The sequence below is a fragment of the Aphelocoma coerulescens genome, chromosome 7, assembly GCF_041296385.1.
Source record: "Aphelocoma coerulescens isolate FSJ_1873_10779 chromosome 7, UR_Acoe_1.0, whole genome shotgun sequence".
In the NCBI taxonomy this organism is placed as follows: domain Eukaryota; kingdom Metazoa; phylum Chordata; class Aves; order Passeriformes; family Corvidae; genus Aphelocoma; species Aphelocoma coerulescens.
The window spans coordinates 29028652-29045703 of record NC_091021.1 but is presented as its reverse complement, the minus strand read 5'-3'; the positions used below and the strand labels follow the sequence as shown (position 1 = coordinate 29045703).

Here is a 17052-nt window from a genome sequence, read left to right as displayed (position 1 = left end):
TCAGCAGCAGGACTGAGGGAGGTGGACTCACAGCGTGGAGGAACAGGTACTCAGGTCACCAGCGTATGATGCATGGACCGGACCAAGGCCATGGAAAACTCATCTCAGCAACAGAGTAGATAACTGATATTTTCCAGATGTACCACTGGTGTAACTGGGGCTAATGGCAGCATGTGCATGAGCCTGTCTTTGGCACAGTGGTTGGATCTAGGATGTTGAGATGGGCAGCCTTTTTTCGGATCTCGAGCACACATCAGAGAAAGGGAGCAGGGTGGAAATCTAAAGTGAAGTGCTTATTTTCTTTTTCTGTGGTTCAGTGCAAACAAAGGCATCCCTTGGAGAGACCTCATTTTCAATTTCAAATCTTACTTAATATAGTTCCCTAACTGAACAAGTTTGTGATACAGCAGTGGCACAGCAGACCTCATTTATTTAGCACATCTGCTTCTGATGAGTGTTAACATATCACGTTCTCCTAAAACCTTCTATTCAAGGATGACATTATGCTTTGATAAAGTTCACTCCAGTACGAGCAATCTCACAAGAAATATTCTTGTTTTATCATACAGGGTTCACCCTGGAAAGCCCACAAACAGTCTCAACTCAATCAGGTTCTGAATATATACTTTTCTTTAAGTCAGTGGGGTTGTTTATTATTAGCCAAGTTCCAGTTTAAAAACACTGATCCTTATGAGAACAGCCTACTTTCAAAACTGTTTTGGGAATTTACAGCCTGTGCTCTCATTCCTTGCTGTAACTGCCTCACGGTGGGAGCTTTGTCTGCAGAACACAGGAGTCCTCGTAAGCCTGGCAGCTACACAGCACAAACTGTGCATTAAACTGGGCATCTCCAGTCTTTGGTTAGCCAGCAAAGAGCATCACCTTCTGCTTCAGATGTTCATCACAATCAGACACTTCTGCTTCTGTGGCAGATCTGGTTACCTGCAGGAAAAATTCAAGGGGGGTTTAGCCCTACTTTCTCTGCCTTTTCCTACCTTTTCACTAGTGAAAACAGTTGTCCTGAATATTGTACCACTTCTGCTGGCACAAGTGGCTGATCTAGACATGTAACTGTAAGGACAGTTTGCCCCCAGATGTGGAGGACACAGACTGAAGGATCCTTGAATGATGACAAAGGGGTGCTGGTTTTTTTCCCCCATCAGACTGCAGTGGTTGTAGGAGCCAGGATGCAGCTTGCTTTCCTGTCTGAAAAGAGGGATTATACAGATCAGAATGTCATAGGAAGTTGCAAGTGATGCATGAGCATTCACTTTATCTCCCTCAGTGAGGGAGATTGCGTGACAGCTGCGGGGCTTGTCTCAGTAAACAATGGATCACAATACTTAAGCACTGTGCAACATCCTCAGGAGAACAAGAAGTCTCTGGGTTTGCTCACGGTGGGACTGTGTGTGGCACTGGTTAGCCAAATTTCACAAGCTGGTGGTGGGGCACAGGGCTGTGGCCGCATGACACCGTGCAGTGCTGTGTGGGGTTGCAGGCAAGGTTGTTGAGGAGGAGAGATAGTGTTAGGGTTGTGTTTGCCCCAGCTGACAGCCAGCTGAGGAAAGCCAAATCCATTCTTTCCATAAAGTCCTATGCTAGGTAGACACACAGCTTTGGTCCTGTAAATCTCAGGCAGGGCAAACAGACAACTTATGTCTCGTGGGCACACATCCATATCCACCAGTCTTGCAGTACTGTGGCATCCCCTCTTGCTCTTTATTGGCCATGGCCAAGGACCATCTGCAATGGTGTATTTGAGTCACTCCCTGGAGGTATTTAAAAGAAGAGTAGATCCTTAGGGATGTGGTTCAGTGATGGACTTGGCAGTGCTGCATTAATGTCTGGAGTTGATGATCTTAGAGGTCTTTTCCAACCTGAGTGATTTTATGTTACTTGGGGATTGCAGTCTTGGTGGGTCTGAGCTATAAGGAACCATGCTGAAGGGGGAAGAACCTCTCTCAAGTTACAGGACTTCTTTCTTAATCCCCAGCCCGAGGCCTGGGGACCTGCCAAATGAAAGTCTCCTGGCTCCTGGAAGTCTTCTGGATTTCCCCTGTTTCAGGTCTGGATGGAACTTCTGCCCACTCTTCACCATGTGCAAATAGGAACCCAAGTGAAACACAGAGGGCTGAGACTGACCTCTCTGATGGAGCAGAACTGCTGAATACTGTAGAAATGTGCCATATTTGGAATGTGAATTGCAGTCCTTCAATATCCTTCCTTGTGGTGGCTCCAGGTCAACTTATCAGCACACTGTCCCATACTGGAAGTGAGCACTAGTTCATGTTTATTATTTAGTGTTTTCTTTATCTGGGATTGAATCCCTGGGTTCTTCCTCATATATAGGTGTGTTTTGCCAGCTGCTCCATATTAATAATAAAAAAGTAAATAAATAAGCAGTTATCATTGTACTTTTGCAAAAATTGGGTTTGGACTAAGTTCTTTTTTCACCATATTGAAACAATTTAGCAACATTTGTTTTGAAGAAACAATTAAAATTTAGGAAACAGAGCGTCAAAATGCTTGGTATGCAATAAGCAATACTTAGTGCCTCCTGTACATCATGTGCGTTGCAGATAATTAGGCCTTGATGCACCAGCCAGTATCCCTAAACCCATTTAACAATTGGAAGTACTGAGACATTAAATAGTTTCATGATTTGCTCAAGACAGAGAACTCCTATGTCAGTGCTATTGAGCTCTTGGGACCATGCCTGCATCTCCAGCTGTCATTTCTTTCTTGGGGTAGAAGAAGCTCAGCAAGATCCGTTCAGAGAGGAGCTGTAGGCATTAAGGGAAGAGGCACAAAATCATCCAGGTCTTTAAATGTTACTGTGTTTACTGTGATTGCTATGCCTCTTTGGAGGCAAAGCTTTGGTTTGGCTTTTTTTTTTTTCCTTCAGAATGGTAAAGAACAGAGTCTTTTCTTCTGTCCTGTTTTATTCCTTGGTAGCTGAGGGATAGTACTGTTCCTTCTTTTACAAGACTAAGAGAAAAAGTCTTATTACTAAGAGAAAAAGTCTTAGTCTTTCTTTTTCCAGTCATCTCCTATCCACATATTCTGGGACAGTTTGGAGAGGGACATTAGCAACTGTTGCTTCTCAGATCTCATGGAAAAGGAATGGCTCACAGCAAGCTGCTATCACAGTGACTCACAGGCCACTCATGGGTTAGTTCATTGTTCTTTCATCTGAGAAGGGGCTTTGTAGTTGGTCAAGACAGGAAAAATTGTTTGAGTGGGCAGGAAATGAGGTAGAAACATGGCTGGACGGTGAAGACTGCTAGGAAAGAAAGCAGGAGTGGGAGCAGAGGTGATTATGGGGTCAGAAGGGTAAACTGGATGAAACCATGAAACTGAGACAGCTGGAAGAACATCTGAGTTCAGTTTAGGTACTAAGGGGAGAGAGAAAGAAACTGCTGCTTTGACCTGTTTTGTAGGAGGGCATGTATTCTGTCAACAGCCTTCTAAGTCCTCAGAGCTTTGAGTGGAGATCAGAGATTTGAGAAGACCATGACACTGGAAATTGAAGCAGTTGGGATGAGGACATATTTAATGTACAATTAAAGATTTCAACGGATCATGTTAAAGAAAGAAAGAATATCAGTAATGAGGCGGAGGTGGTGATGGGAAGACAAGACAGCAGGGTGATATGAATGTGTAGGAGGTCTTCTAGGGTAAAGCCAGATTGAGATTTTTGGCCTAATAAGTAAAGTTGAGCTCTGAGTGCTGACACATTTGTTTGCTCTGCCTGTGCAACAAAAGATTTCTCCCTCCCCTGATAAATTTGCTAAATTGTGGAGCGATTTTGCATTGCAGAGGCTACTCTTAAAACTCAGCATGGGGTGGGAGTAAAAGTAATGTCCAAAGTCTGTTGCACTAACCTGTGGTGTGACCTACAACTGAGAGCTAAAATTTGAAATGAAGCTGATATTAAAATATGATTCATTGTCAGTCCAATAAAGGTAATGCTGTAATTTCATTGTAACTTCTACAACTTCTAGGCTGGGTAGTCATTAGCCTTCTCAGCTTTGGTCACAGCCTTGTTTGCCTTGTCTCTGATGGGTCTGGTCAGGGGCCCACACAGAATGGAAACTGTGGCCTCAGTCTTAGCAGGCAACTGTCAACTTCATGGAAAATGCTCTGAATACTGAGGATAATTGAAACAGAGGATGGTCTGAGATGGTAAGTCTGATTCTGAAAAGGGGACATTTCATCAGTCTATACCAAGAAGGGAGCCTGAGGCCTTTCCTTATTTTGCAAAGTGATTTGCATCTCTTGGTCATGGTTCAAATCCAAGACTGAGAGTCCTCCAGGCTAGTGGGTGGTCTGAAATAAAACTGAGTGGCTGAGTACTTGCAAACTGGAGTATCTGCCAATTACTATACATAATCTGCCCTGTGCCAGGGCTGAAGCCAACCAAAAGGGAAGGATATTGTACAAGTTACAGAAGTCATGGCTGTCATCTGGGCCTTGCTAGGAGTGCTGCAATACTCACACACAGTAATTAAGCATGTCCTGGACTAATAAGCTGAGTTAAGAGAACTTAGAAGAAACCATGCTGAAGGCAGTAAGGGAAGCACTCAATGTGTGCTCAAGTTAGCACTGCATAAAAGTAGGTCTGAGTATCTGCAGAACAGGTACTTCTTTATTGCCATTGAGTCTGACAGGTCCAAAGTGCTGTGTATGCTCTACTTCATTGCAAAAACTTTTACTGTTGAATCAGCCTGTTTTACAGGAGCCTTACGTAAGGTATGGGATTCAGGTTATCTTTTCTGGAATGGGGACCCTCTGAATTTATCTCTCTTAAGGTCTTTTTATGATCCCTTTGAAGCTTTCTTTTGCAGTCCTAGGATAGGAGCATGGTTAGTGTGTGCATGTCGGTATACCCTCATTTTACACAAAGAATCCTTGGTCCTGTTCAGGTTAGTTTCTTTTGCTTCAAATAGGAAATCCTGGCTGAGAATGATTTTGCAAGTGTTGTTCTTGAATAGCACTGTGGGTAGCCATACTCCATGTACCTACAATGGCTTTGCAGTTTCAAGGCATGGGCATTTAACCTCTCTGCTCTTGTGTGATATTGTGCTGGAAGCACAAAGCTGTTACAGCCTGCTGGGGATGGGAGCAACAAGTGGGCTTAAGTAAAATGAAGCCGTAAATGCTGTCCTTCAGACAGGGAAGCCTTAGCTCAGTGTTTACATATTTCTTTCCTCCAAAACACACAGAGTAAGAGTGAGGTGGGGAGCAGTTGATTTTGAGGAGGTGAAGACTCAAGTATTACCAGGTTTACAATACCTTTAGAAGCTGATCCAAAACCCATCAAGCTCAGTGGAAAACTGCCAATGATTTGAAGAGCTTCTGAATCAGGCCCTCAAACCCAGCTCCTGCAATTTGGCTTGCTGTCCTTTGTGTAGCTGAGTAATTCCGGTCCCAGCCCTGTGCTCTCAGGAAGCCAGAGCAGAGCAGAGTGCTAGAGGCTGCAGGGACCACCCTCTGAAATGGCAGAGGGCCTCTTTTCACCTTGTCTTAGCCTTGCATAATAGCTGAGCACAGCTGTGCCTGCAAACTTACATTTCTTTCAAAGCTTTGTCTTCTTTGCAGCTGGATACCTGAACCACCTTGAGCTGTAGAGGGGCTTGCGGAGCTTTAGAGGTTTTGAATCAGATATCTGGAGATGAATGGTATTGGAAACTATTAAACTTTTGTTCATTGGTTTTCATGTGGAGGAAGTGAGAGCATGGATCTTTAATCCCCTGGAAGTGATTAGAGAAGCACAAAGGAGGCCTTGATGAACATTTTGCCCCTAAGCCATGTGGTTCCTAGTTTTCCGTCTCCTGCTGCTGACATGCAAAGCCAGAGCCTTGGTTTTTAATTTTTCATACTGTTTTTAAACAGATACTTTTGCAAATGTAAACATGCCCCAGCATTGAAGGTTTCCAGCCAAATTAAAGAGTCAGCACTGGAAAAATCAGCCTTCAGAAGAAGGTCAAATACAAGCAGTCTCTGGAGTTCATTGGGTCCATATGTGTAAACTTCAGCTAATATGGGGTAGACCTAGGGCAGCATTTACCTTGAAGTACTGAGTTAGTTTTAGAGTGAAGCTGAAAATATTTTAGTGATGCCTGTGGTCTGAGCAGTAGACTTGAATGTGTTGAATGAAAAAAGACCCATGTCCTGATTCTTGGTTGCAGATGCATTCCCTCTGAACAGGAAGAAAGAAGTTCGGGAAGGAAAATGTGCCATTTGGCATTAATTCTGACAACTTGCATTTTTACATTCTTATCTGGGACCATGCTGGGTTTAATAATCTCCAACTACATGCCTATAAAAGCTTAATTTTGCTATGAGGATGCATGCCTTTCAGCCTTTAATTTAATAACTGGGAAGGGTTTCTTTATAAGTTGTACCACCTGCAGTACTAATAGAAATCAAGACACTGCCTGTTATTTCTTGGGCTTGATTGACATTTCAGCCAACTTGGAAAGACTCAAGCAAACTACTGCCTTTAATTTTTAAAAAAATTATTTTTGCTTGTAGTTTGTGAGAGCTTGCCATTAAAAGGAAGCACTGATGAGTGTACCTCTCTGAAGTGAGGAGCTTTTGCTTAGAGCAGCAGATGAAGAAATATTCTTCCTGCCACTGCACTCTAATAGTGGGTTGGTTAGCAGGAAAGAGTCAGTAGAAGAGGAGTTAAAATGACAAGAGAAATTATGGCCTAAAAGCAGGATTCTTTAAAGGTATCATCATTATATAGCAATACTCTAATCCTACCCCCATCGCCAACAAAAATGCCAGAAGATCTGCAGCACATCAGCCAGCTAACCTGCCTGAAAGGTGTTATTGTTGCTGGTTCTGCTGCTTGGCTCAGAAGTGTCTCTGCAGCTAAAGAGCTACAGGAAAAGAAGTCAGAGCTCCATTAGTTAGGAGAATGCCAGAGGTGAAACTGCAGTGCCTCCCTGGTGCTAGTACATCATTAGGGGTCCCTGAGGAGTGTAGGAGGTGGAGATGCTTGAAAGTTAGAGGAGTTATTCCTTAACTCATGTCTTTTCATTGAAGAGCAGAGGAGGTACACGTGTTGTGTGTGGTTACACAGTGTGACAGGAATGCTGAGAAGGGCTGAAACCCTCCAGCTCCCAGCAGCAGAGTTTTTATTATTGTGAGGATGGAGGTCTCACTGCTGGAGGGACCCTGGCAGCATCCAATTAGGCAAGGCATGAGGCCAGGCCAGATGGTGTCCAGCTCCATGGTCAGGGACCCTAGGAACTGTTATGAAAGATGGTGGTGTTCAGGGGAGAGGCAGAAGCTACATGACTAGGTCCTGCTTTGGAAAGAGAGGCAGGCCATGCAGATTTCAGGGACTTTTTATATGTGTTTTCTAAAGGTTTCGATAACTTAAGGGCTTGATTAAGGTTCATCCATCGCTGGAGGGAGAAAGGACTTGAAATTGCTTACAAATATCCCTACATCACAAGTTTTAAACCGTTGCACATCTGTAATCCTGTGAAGCATTCCAAGACACCGCAGGCCTTAGTGAGGTTCCTCATCAGCATTGTCCTCTCGCCCCTGTGGAGTGGGAAACTAATGCCTGCAACAAAGCGTTCGAACCTGACTGCCTTCAGTGAGACTTCTCAATTTATCATTGGGGATATAAAATGACAGTGGAACATGATTTTTCAGAGCTCTTTTGAACTGGTCTGAACTACGTCATTATTGTTATGACTCATCAGGTCATTGGCCCGTGTATTGGTATCCTTTTGGCATGAGACCAGAAGATATTACCTTCCATGCTGAGCCTCCTAGATCTTCAACAACCAACCTTTAAATGAAGCAGGGCTACTTGTCAATAGGTCATAGAGGGATTACAGTCATACTGATATGGTCTCATCTGTGCCTTGCCCCCTGAGATATTTGGTATTCTCCATGTATTTTACAGCCAAAGTAGTTAACAGAATAAATTCTCAAGAGAAGTCCTCACAGTAAAGCTAGATGACTTTCTGAAAGATACATTTAAATCTATTCCCAGTTATTTTGTGCAATAAAGGTGTAAGACATGAGGTTGACATTCTGTGATCTGTAATATACGCAAGGTCAAAGTTGGTAGTAGTGCTGAAAGATGGGATGCTGAGAAGGCCTTAGTGTCATGCCTGACAGTACCCTAAAAATAGTAATTCACCTTTTTTTTAAACAGGTATATTTTTAATTACAACAGGACTACCTGCCCTAGATTGCTCAGTCGATGCTGTGTTAACAGATGTAACTTCTGGAAGAGCTTTGTCTCTTCAAGCAAAGCCAAATCTATTGCTTTGCATTTAACCTGTGTGATTGCATTTTGGACGCTTACCTAGATGGGCAAATCCAACACAGTTGATAAAGCCAGTCTCAAGCCTGTGCAATTGCTCAGCCACAAAGATGCTGTGATGACACTCAACATGCCACCATCTAAAAATGGAGGAAGGATTTAGCTTATAGGATCTGAGTTACCTAGTTACCACTAGGTAAAGTGAAACCTAGATGGGAACCTAAGACCTGAAAGAGAAGGTAAAATCTGTTATTGGAGCAGTAAGGTCCTGAGTAGAGACCACCAGTACTCTAATTTGATTCTTCGTCAGTTGGCACAACCTTCTCTTTCTGGCAGGCAGCAGTTTCCCTTTGATTAGGACAGAAGGCAAGGCTGGGGAAGTGTTATGGCAGGCAGCCTCATCCCTTTACACCACTTAATCCTGACACTGAAGATGTTCCCTCAGTTTTAACGGAAGTAAAATTGAGATGCTGTTGTCTCTGAAACCAATGCTGACACTCCATCATGGATGTGAAAATAACTGCTGAGATGGCCTTGTGTTTATGTGCAGGTTTTATGCACATTCTGCCGAGAATCAGAATAAATAGAAACCCTTTAAAGAGATTATTAATTAGCCTTCCCCTGACAGGTAACTCAGTAGAAAATCCATTTGTAGATGTCCAGGTGAACTCACTGCTTCTGGAGCACCTTTACTGTTTTCTGCTTTCTCGTTTTCGTTGCAGATCTGAAGCCCTGGGTGTCGAATTTCACCTATCCAGGTGTGCATGACTTTTCTCAGCTTGCACTGGATGCCAACAGGAACCAGCTCATTGTGGGAGCAAGGTAAAGATAATCTTTTAATTAGTCTAGGGTTGCTGCTCAAGCTCTTTCCCTTCAGGTTCTGGCTTCAGAGGAGAGTGTGTTTCCATCTTATGTGGCCAGTTTCCCCCTCAAAAAGAAAGCTATAATTTATGTAGAGGGATTTAGACATCTAGTATAATTGCAAAGAAGAGAAAATTACTAGAATTAAAAAGAAAAAATAAAAAGATGCAATCAAAATGACTGGTTAATGAAGCAGACTGCTGGCATCTCACTCAGTATTGTGAATGTTAGAAGAGCTACAGTAAATTGTTCTGTATCATCCTTCTGCCAGCACAGAATTTGACTTTATGGTTTATTTGCCATGGCCGGACTTTTGCTCAGAACCAGGTTCATCTACGCACCTTTGTGTAAGTGATAGAGGCAATGTGAATGGTTGCTTTCTTCTCTCTTAGAATCTACTTCAGAACCTGTTTGCTTCATCTGGCTGATGTAGTCAGATCCTCACCCAAAGCAGTTTTGTGCAGCTCTTTCTTCTGGCCCATTGTATATAATTATCTTATATTTTCCTTTCTTTTTAAACATTATTTTTATTTAGGATATCATAAGAGTAGGGGGGAAACACATAAGGATAAGCACAGGCAAAATCTTACAAATTTAAAGCTATTTTGTAATGGGGAAAAGAACTGTGCTTCAGTGAAATAATATATGTCAGAAATGGTTGAATCATGAGCCCCAAGAGTAACTATTTTTTATTGCATAATAAACGGATAAGACTAGCCAAAAAAAAAAAAAAAAAAAAAAAAAAGACTAAGCATGGTCTAACAAATCAGTTAAAATATAAGGATAAAGTGTAACATTTATAAGTATAAAGTTAAAGTATAACATTTAGAATCAGATAACATTGTGGTATCAGTTTCTGCTGTTAACGAAAATGGAGGAAGAGAGTCTTTCTTCCCAGTGTACTCAGCAGTAGAGGACAGGGACGTGAGGAGCAGAGGTGGAAGAACTCATGGTACAAGCAAGAGAAAAGAGCAAGATATGTAGCAGAAGGAGAGTTTTATGCTTCACAGAAACAATGGAAGTGTGAGTTAATATATGTTTTCTGCCTGTATTTGTGCAGTAAATAATAACACTTACCTTCCTGTAGCTGTTCAAACTGCCAGAGGCCCTCCTGCTTTTCATACAGAAACATTTTACTTTTCAAGCTGTGGCATTACTTGTGCTGGGATCTTTACCCAGAAATGATTAATATTTATTACTTCAGAATGGCATTCCTTTGGGGATGGCTGTGAACAGTGCCTTCTGCCAGGCTTTGCACAGATACAGTGCTCTGAGGAATTTGTGGTTTACATAATTGGGCTGCACGGCAGATTTCCCCCACACAGTCCCTCACCCCTGCTCAAACCCCACAGCAGTCCTGCCTCCCTGAGAGTTTGTACGAGTGTGGTTAGACAGGGGGTACAACATCATCATAAACAGGGGAGTGACAGCAAACCTGGCTTCCCAGCAGAGGTACATGATAACGCAGGGTATTGCCTCATGAGGAAGCAGTGACAAGTATTTATAGAATTTGCTCAGAGAAGTCAGTTTTCATGAAGCACTACCCACCTGACTGGGAGACTGAAAGTTTCAGTGGTGCCACATGGCTGTGCTGAGCAGTTCAGGGTACAGTTAATAAAGATGTAATTTCCCAGGGTATTTTTTTTGGTTGGATACACATGCTTGGTGTGGAGAAAGTGGGGAGTGCTGAGCCCATTTCCTCTTCACCATCTCAGCTCCACCCTGTGTGAGGTGACGGGGAGAGTTTCTTGAAAATGGGGTGTGGATGGGGTCCTTGGTGCTGCACAGGTCCGGGTGTGCTGAACTCCTGGAGCTGTGCCTGAGAAATGGGAAGGGGAAGTAAAGCCTTTTCTGTTTGCCTCCTTCCCTAATAAATCCACACCTTGTTCTGGACTATTTTTAGGGGTGATTTTTTGAGTCATTAGTTGCTCGTGCACCATCTGCTTGAATTTGCAAATGAAACAATACCTCAAAGAGATAGGAGCTGTCTCTATCCATCTCTGCAGGGTGTAATTTATGAAACCTAAATTTAAATGTTAACCATGTTTAAATGTGCTGCTGTAGATCATATTAGTAGTAATGCCAGCTATTCTGAGGTTGTGGAAGGAGTTTGGGATCAGGGTGGCGTTTATAAGTACTCCCACTTCTCAATTTCCTGGTTAACATCATTCTCTTAGATGATAGTGTTATAAATTATTTCAGACTACTTCTGTCTGTCTCTATTTAAAAGCACCATGACCTCACCACAGCATCTCTTTGGCTTAGTTCGTCCTGTGTTTCAAAGCTTCATAGAAAATACTTCCTAGAAAATCCGGGGGTTCACAAGGGTTTTTGGTTTCAGGAATTGGACACAGCGTGACTGAAACTGTAAGAGGTATTGAGGGCATGCCATGCAGACAGGGAACTGCAATAACTTGAGCCTCAGATTTTTAAGCTTTATCCTTATCTAAGAGCCCTCCTTAAATGACTGGCGCTGTCTGAGAGTAAACCAGAGGAGTTTGATAACTCCACTGCACCAAACACCTGCCAAGTTAAAATCCCAGAAACAAAAGAATTAGTTTCAAAAGCCCACCATGGTTTCTAAGCAACGTATTTACTTGTCACATCGTTTGTAAAATCCAAATGCTTGCAAGAAAGGATATGAATAGTTTAGAACATTGTAAATCTACACTACCCATATTATGAGTCACATTTCATTAAGTATAAAAACACACATTTCAAAAATTCATAACCTTCATTTTGACTCACAGTTTGCATGTTTTGTTTTTGTTTTGGATATAGTGTTAGTGTTTTAATGTACTGTTTTTCTTTTGTGAATGAGTGATTGTTTTGAAATATTTGCTGCTTTTTTCAGCTCTTGAGCACGTGATCACCATTTGAACTTATTTTAATGGGAGGAAAAACAATAATCTAGACCTCATTATTAGTGAGAAAAAAAATTGAAAATATGATCACAGTGATTTCACCTCTCTGTTGGAGAAGCAGTGCTCTGCTGTCTCACCTGTGCTGTAGGCAGGGTGCCCAGGCCCCAGGGTGGGTGAGTTTTTTGGAGGAGGGACATAGTGTAGCTGTGACATTCCCTCCTCAAGGAGCCTTACTCCTTGAGACTATCTCATTGCTGGTTGGGCACAGACAGAAGCCAATAAAGAAGTGATGATATGAAAGACCCTGCTTGGAGACAGGCCAAAAATCATGCTTCACAAGAGCTCCCTAGTGGGGACGACATAAAAGGTGTAAAGGAGGGTGGTTGAGACACCGTGTGACAATCTGGCACAACAGCAAGGTGAAGGGAAACAGCTTGGACAACAGGAGGATGGCACCCAAACAAATGACTGCACAGAGAGCGGCTGGGAAGTCCTAAGGCAAACATTCGACTTTTCCCAGAAGGAAACTACAGGGGTGTCAGTTCACGGCCGTAGCCTGATGGGGCTGCAGATGTGAGAGGCATGGCTACGAGGGTCAGCCATTCACAGTGAGTGGAGGTATTACTGAGGAAAACCAGCCAAAAAGTGTCATGGCCAGAAGCCCTCACAGTTCTGCCTGCAAAGAGGGCTGTCAGCTCCATCAGGAGATGGGAAAAGATTGTCCCCCATGGCTGTTGCATGGGGAAGTGCAGATCAGGAGCCCTTGTCACAAAGGGCTGTTACCAACAAGAGCCTGGAGGTAGAGAGCAGGGAGCAAAAGCTGCATCAAGGAACTCAGAACTGGCAAGTAAAGTACATGTCATTATGGACTGCCAGACTTCTCTGCAATAAATGTAAAACTACTGAACTGCTGGTGATGCAAGTCTTGATGCTTGACAGAGGTGATTTTCATACTTGATTTAGGGCTGATCTGAATGGGCCTGTTACTGCCAAGTAGAGAGGTGCAAGGGAGGAGATACCACAGAATCATAGAAAGGCTTGGGTTGGTAGGGACCTTAAAGATCATCTAGTTCCAACCCTCCCACCATGAACAAATATGCCACCCACTAGATCAGGTTTCTCAGGGCCCCACTAAACCTGGCCTTGAACACTTCCAGGGATGGGGCATCAATATGTTTAGTTTGGGGAGCAGGGAAAGTGCTGTATGAATTTTCAAGGGTTGTTTTAGGGGAAGCACAGCAGCCTAGGCACACCCTTTTCTGACTATTATGCTTCTGGCTGTATAAGCATTAAAAAAGCTCTGGGTCATGCAGGCTTAGGAGCTGAAAGCTGAATAGAATGACTGATGTTCCAAAAGAGTTCCTTCAAGTCATGGCTTGCAGAAATATGGCAAATTGTAAATATATTCTAGGACCCTCAACCGGCAGGTTTGGCACCCTGAGTTTATTGAAAGTCTCTGGTGTATGATAGATTAGTCTGTCAGGCACCAGGTTACATGCAGGTTTGTGGCTGAACACAGGCTCTTTCCTGCCTGTTTGGCAGAAAGCTCCAGAGCACTGCAGTAAAATGTTCAAAAACTGTGCTTGTCAGAAAATATCACTCTTACCCTTGGGCACCTTCAATCCTGTCCACATCTGGACTGCCACTAAACCCTGAAGAGAATAAGTCTCCACAGATAATGTTGTCTAGGCAAAAAGCATTTCACAAACCAGGAAATTCAGTGGCAGCAGTTAGGTCAAAGTAGTTCCACAGATCCACAGAGTATAAAACCTGTCAGCAATACTTTCTGTTGCTAAATGATCAGGGCCCCTCACCAACATTTATTCTCACAGGACTTCAGTGAGGCAAGAAAGCACTAGTAATTTCACAGTATAGATGGGAATCCAAGGCCAAGAAGGATTAAGAGCCACCCTGCCCTGTGAAAAGGCTGTGATGTTGAATATATTGCATATCTGAAAAGTAGTAGACCACTGTGCCTAACACAGCTACTCCTGCAGTGAGACTGCACTTTCTGAAGATACCAGTCAAGGTCTGCACAACCTCACTCTGCATTTGACTAATGTGGACACAGCCAAAGCTCTTCTCTGGGCTCAGAAAATCCACAGCATAAGTGTAATTTGGACCTTTTACTCTTGTATTTCCAGCTGGTATTTTAATCACTTGCTCTCAGCCTTGCTTCTCCAAAGAAGATGCAAGTCTTCAAAATGTTCATGAAAGCCTGTGAGTCCCCACTGGGGCAGTGGGGTTTCAGCATGGCCGAAGAAGTCAAGTCTCATATAGCATGGAGATGCAAACAGGTGAACACTGGGCACAACCACGTGGGCATAGCCAGCAGGTTTGCCCTGAAACAGTCAGGAGCGGTGTGCCATTTGTCCCTGTTAACATCTGAGGAGAGGATTTTCCTCAATACTTTTCTGAAAAAAATGGTCTGAACCATTTCTGGTGGCTTGTGTTATTTTTGCAGAGTCTTACGCCAGCTTTACCCCCTGCTAAGTCACATTGGGCTGAGAATTACCTTGCCAGCTGAGGTATTAATGAGGACGTGAACAAGCAAAGAACGTGATAATGTTTTTGATTATATTCAGATCATAGATGGGCAGCTGAAAGTTCTAGTGCAGAGAAATGGAGAGAAAGAAATGCCTTCCTTTCTCACTGTGATTTTTCCTATCAGACAAAAGAATGCTCTAATTAAAGCTGCATCCTTGTATCATAGACTGGAGAGGGGCAGATAACATGGTGATGTGAGGGGAAAAAACCCCAAGTCAGTCTCTGAAATTAACAGAAACTTTCAAAGGACCATGATGTTTTTTAAAGAAATTGCCTGACCTGTGAGCTAAAGAATGTGGTGAAAATGAGAAAACTGTGATTAGACACTGCAGCTAGTTAAATCCATAATTGGGGTGCACAGTTTCTTTACAAAGGGAACAAAAGTGTGATTTAAAATTCAGGTTTTAACCTCTCTGGTTGAGCCTTCGATAGTTCAAAGGGAGATTTTCCTCTCTGATACTCTGCCAGGTGAGGTCAGCTCAGCCCTTGTATAAAGTGTGGAGGGTGAAGCCCCACTGGGGTGTCTGTTTTTCACCTATAGGGTTTGCTTTCCTCTGCTGGTCTGCAAGCACTGTGAATTTGGCATACCCTAAATCTGTGCTGTCCCTGACTTATACCCCTTAGGGAGGAGGGGAAAAGGTGTGGAAAGGATGAAGAACAGTTTTTGTAATTATGGGATTCTGGGAGGTTTAGAGCCTGGCCCAAATTTTGTTCAAAGCGTAATTTTTTTTCCCTTTGTTAAAATTTGTGCATTTTCTCAAGCAAAGAACATGAATTTTAGTTAACTCTGAATAAATCAATCAAATAAAATGCTATACTGCAGCACTGTCAGGTTGTTGGGGTGGACCAATGAGCTGTAGGAGGGCAAAGGAGCAGTTTTGCACATTAATGTTGTACATGGAGAAGAGGGTGAGGCAGTGGCAGTCCCTGGTCTATCATCTTTGTTGGCAGGGAAAATAGTTCTTCCTTCAAATCACCTGCAAGGCAGCACCATCCACTTCTCTGCAAAAGACCTCAGCACTTTCACAGCCAGTGCCTGCACAGCCAGTGCTGTGTGAAAGGCAATCCTGGTGCAGCACAGACTGATAGGAAAAATCTTTACACAGCAAATTGCAGACCTCACTAGAAAAATATCTCATATTCCAGATAAAATGAAAATTGGTGATACCCTATCACGAAAGCAGCCACCCATGAGAGGCTCACTTGCTTTAGTAACACACTGAGAATAATTAAGTTTGAAGATTGCATTTTTGAGAGTGTGATGGGTACAAACACAAGGTCAGGATACTTTGGCAAAAGCCTTGAAGACTTGGCCATAATGTGTTTTACAGCATCACAGAATGGGGCTGCAGAGCAGTTTTCCTCTGCATTACTGAAAATACTTTCTCTTGCTCTGGTTAAGGCAGTGATATGTCAGTTTTATATGGCAGGGCTCACCACAGTGGTTTGCATATCACTTTATATCCAGATGTTTAGGTGCTAAGCCTACTGTTCTGTGCCACTACCAAGGTATAAAAACCCAGCAAAGAGAAGGGATTGTTGGGCAATAACTTAATCTCACCAGCCAACTCTATCAGTATTTACACACAAGTCATGTTGAATTCATCCAGAGTTTGAGGAAAGCCTGGCAGAACTGAGGATGTTTATCAGCCTATGTAGGCAGGTGGGGAGGCTGCCAGGGACACTTTGAACAATAATCAGTGCATCAGAAGAGGAATTTTACATTGTGACTTACTGAAAGATAGGAGAGTAAAGGTCCCTCTGTGTCTTGGGACCATATCAAGGTGCTGTAAGTGCTCTGTGGCTGCCAGCTGGATGAGAGAGGAAGAGAGGAGCTGTCAGACACATGTCAAAAAAAACATGAGGTGGCACGTGGGATAGTGTGTGATCGTCTGAGAGATGGAGTCACTCTTCCAGGAAGATAAGAACAAACCCACAAATGAGTTTTGAAAATTTGGCTCAGTTTTCATCTCTGAGTTTTTTTTCATCTAGTGAAAAAGAGGGAAGGAAATGTAACAAAACAAAAAAAGGAATTTGACCCTCATTTCATAAATATTTTCTAACAATATTACAAAAAAATCCCAATCCCCATTCTTTGAAGTGTCTCAGGAGCATAGCAAATACTATCACCCCCAGGATGTGGAATCACTGTGCAGTGAGGCTTTGCCTCTCCTGCCCTGGGGAAAGAGACAGGCCAGAGACATCAGAGCCAGCTTGCTGTTCCCTTTGCAAGCTGATGGAGGAAGGGACAAGGCTGTCAATCCAAAGGCCAATCCCCTTTCTGCTTCTCCCTTCCCCAGCAGCATCCATCCATCTAGATTTCTGCATATTGGCATAGCCCAAGTGTGCCTCAGCTTTGCTGTTGTCCTGCCTGCTCTGCAGCTGTGTCTGCCTCTTTTGACTCTTCCTAGAGTTGGCCCTGAACACACAGCATCGAGAGGAGCAGATCTGTGCCATGCACCCCATGCCATTAAAGCTAAT

General features: G+C 43.2%; 1 protein-coding gene across 5 annotated transcripts in view; it reads left to right on the top strand.

Annotated features, from left to right (window-relative positions):
- The window catches only part of SEMA5B (semaphorin 5B), a 272778-nt gene that overhangs the window by 142562 nt on the left and 113164 nt on the right, over nucleotides 1-17052 (top strand). For 4 of the 5 annotated variants that reach the window (XM_069021071.1, XM_069021072.1, XM_069021070.1 and 1 more), the window contains one exon: nucleotides 9022-9121. In XM_069021071.1, coding sequence (XP_068877172.1) covers nucleotides 9022-9121 — 100 coding nt within the window. Of the gene's footprint in view, nucleotides 1-9021; nucleotides 9122-17052 lie in introns of those variants that run through there. The other variant, XM_069021078.1, reaches the window with a different exon arrangement.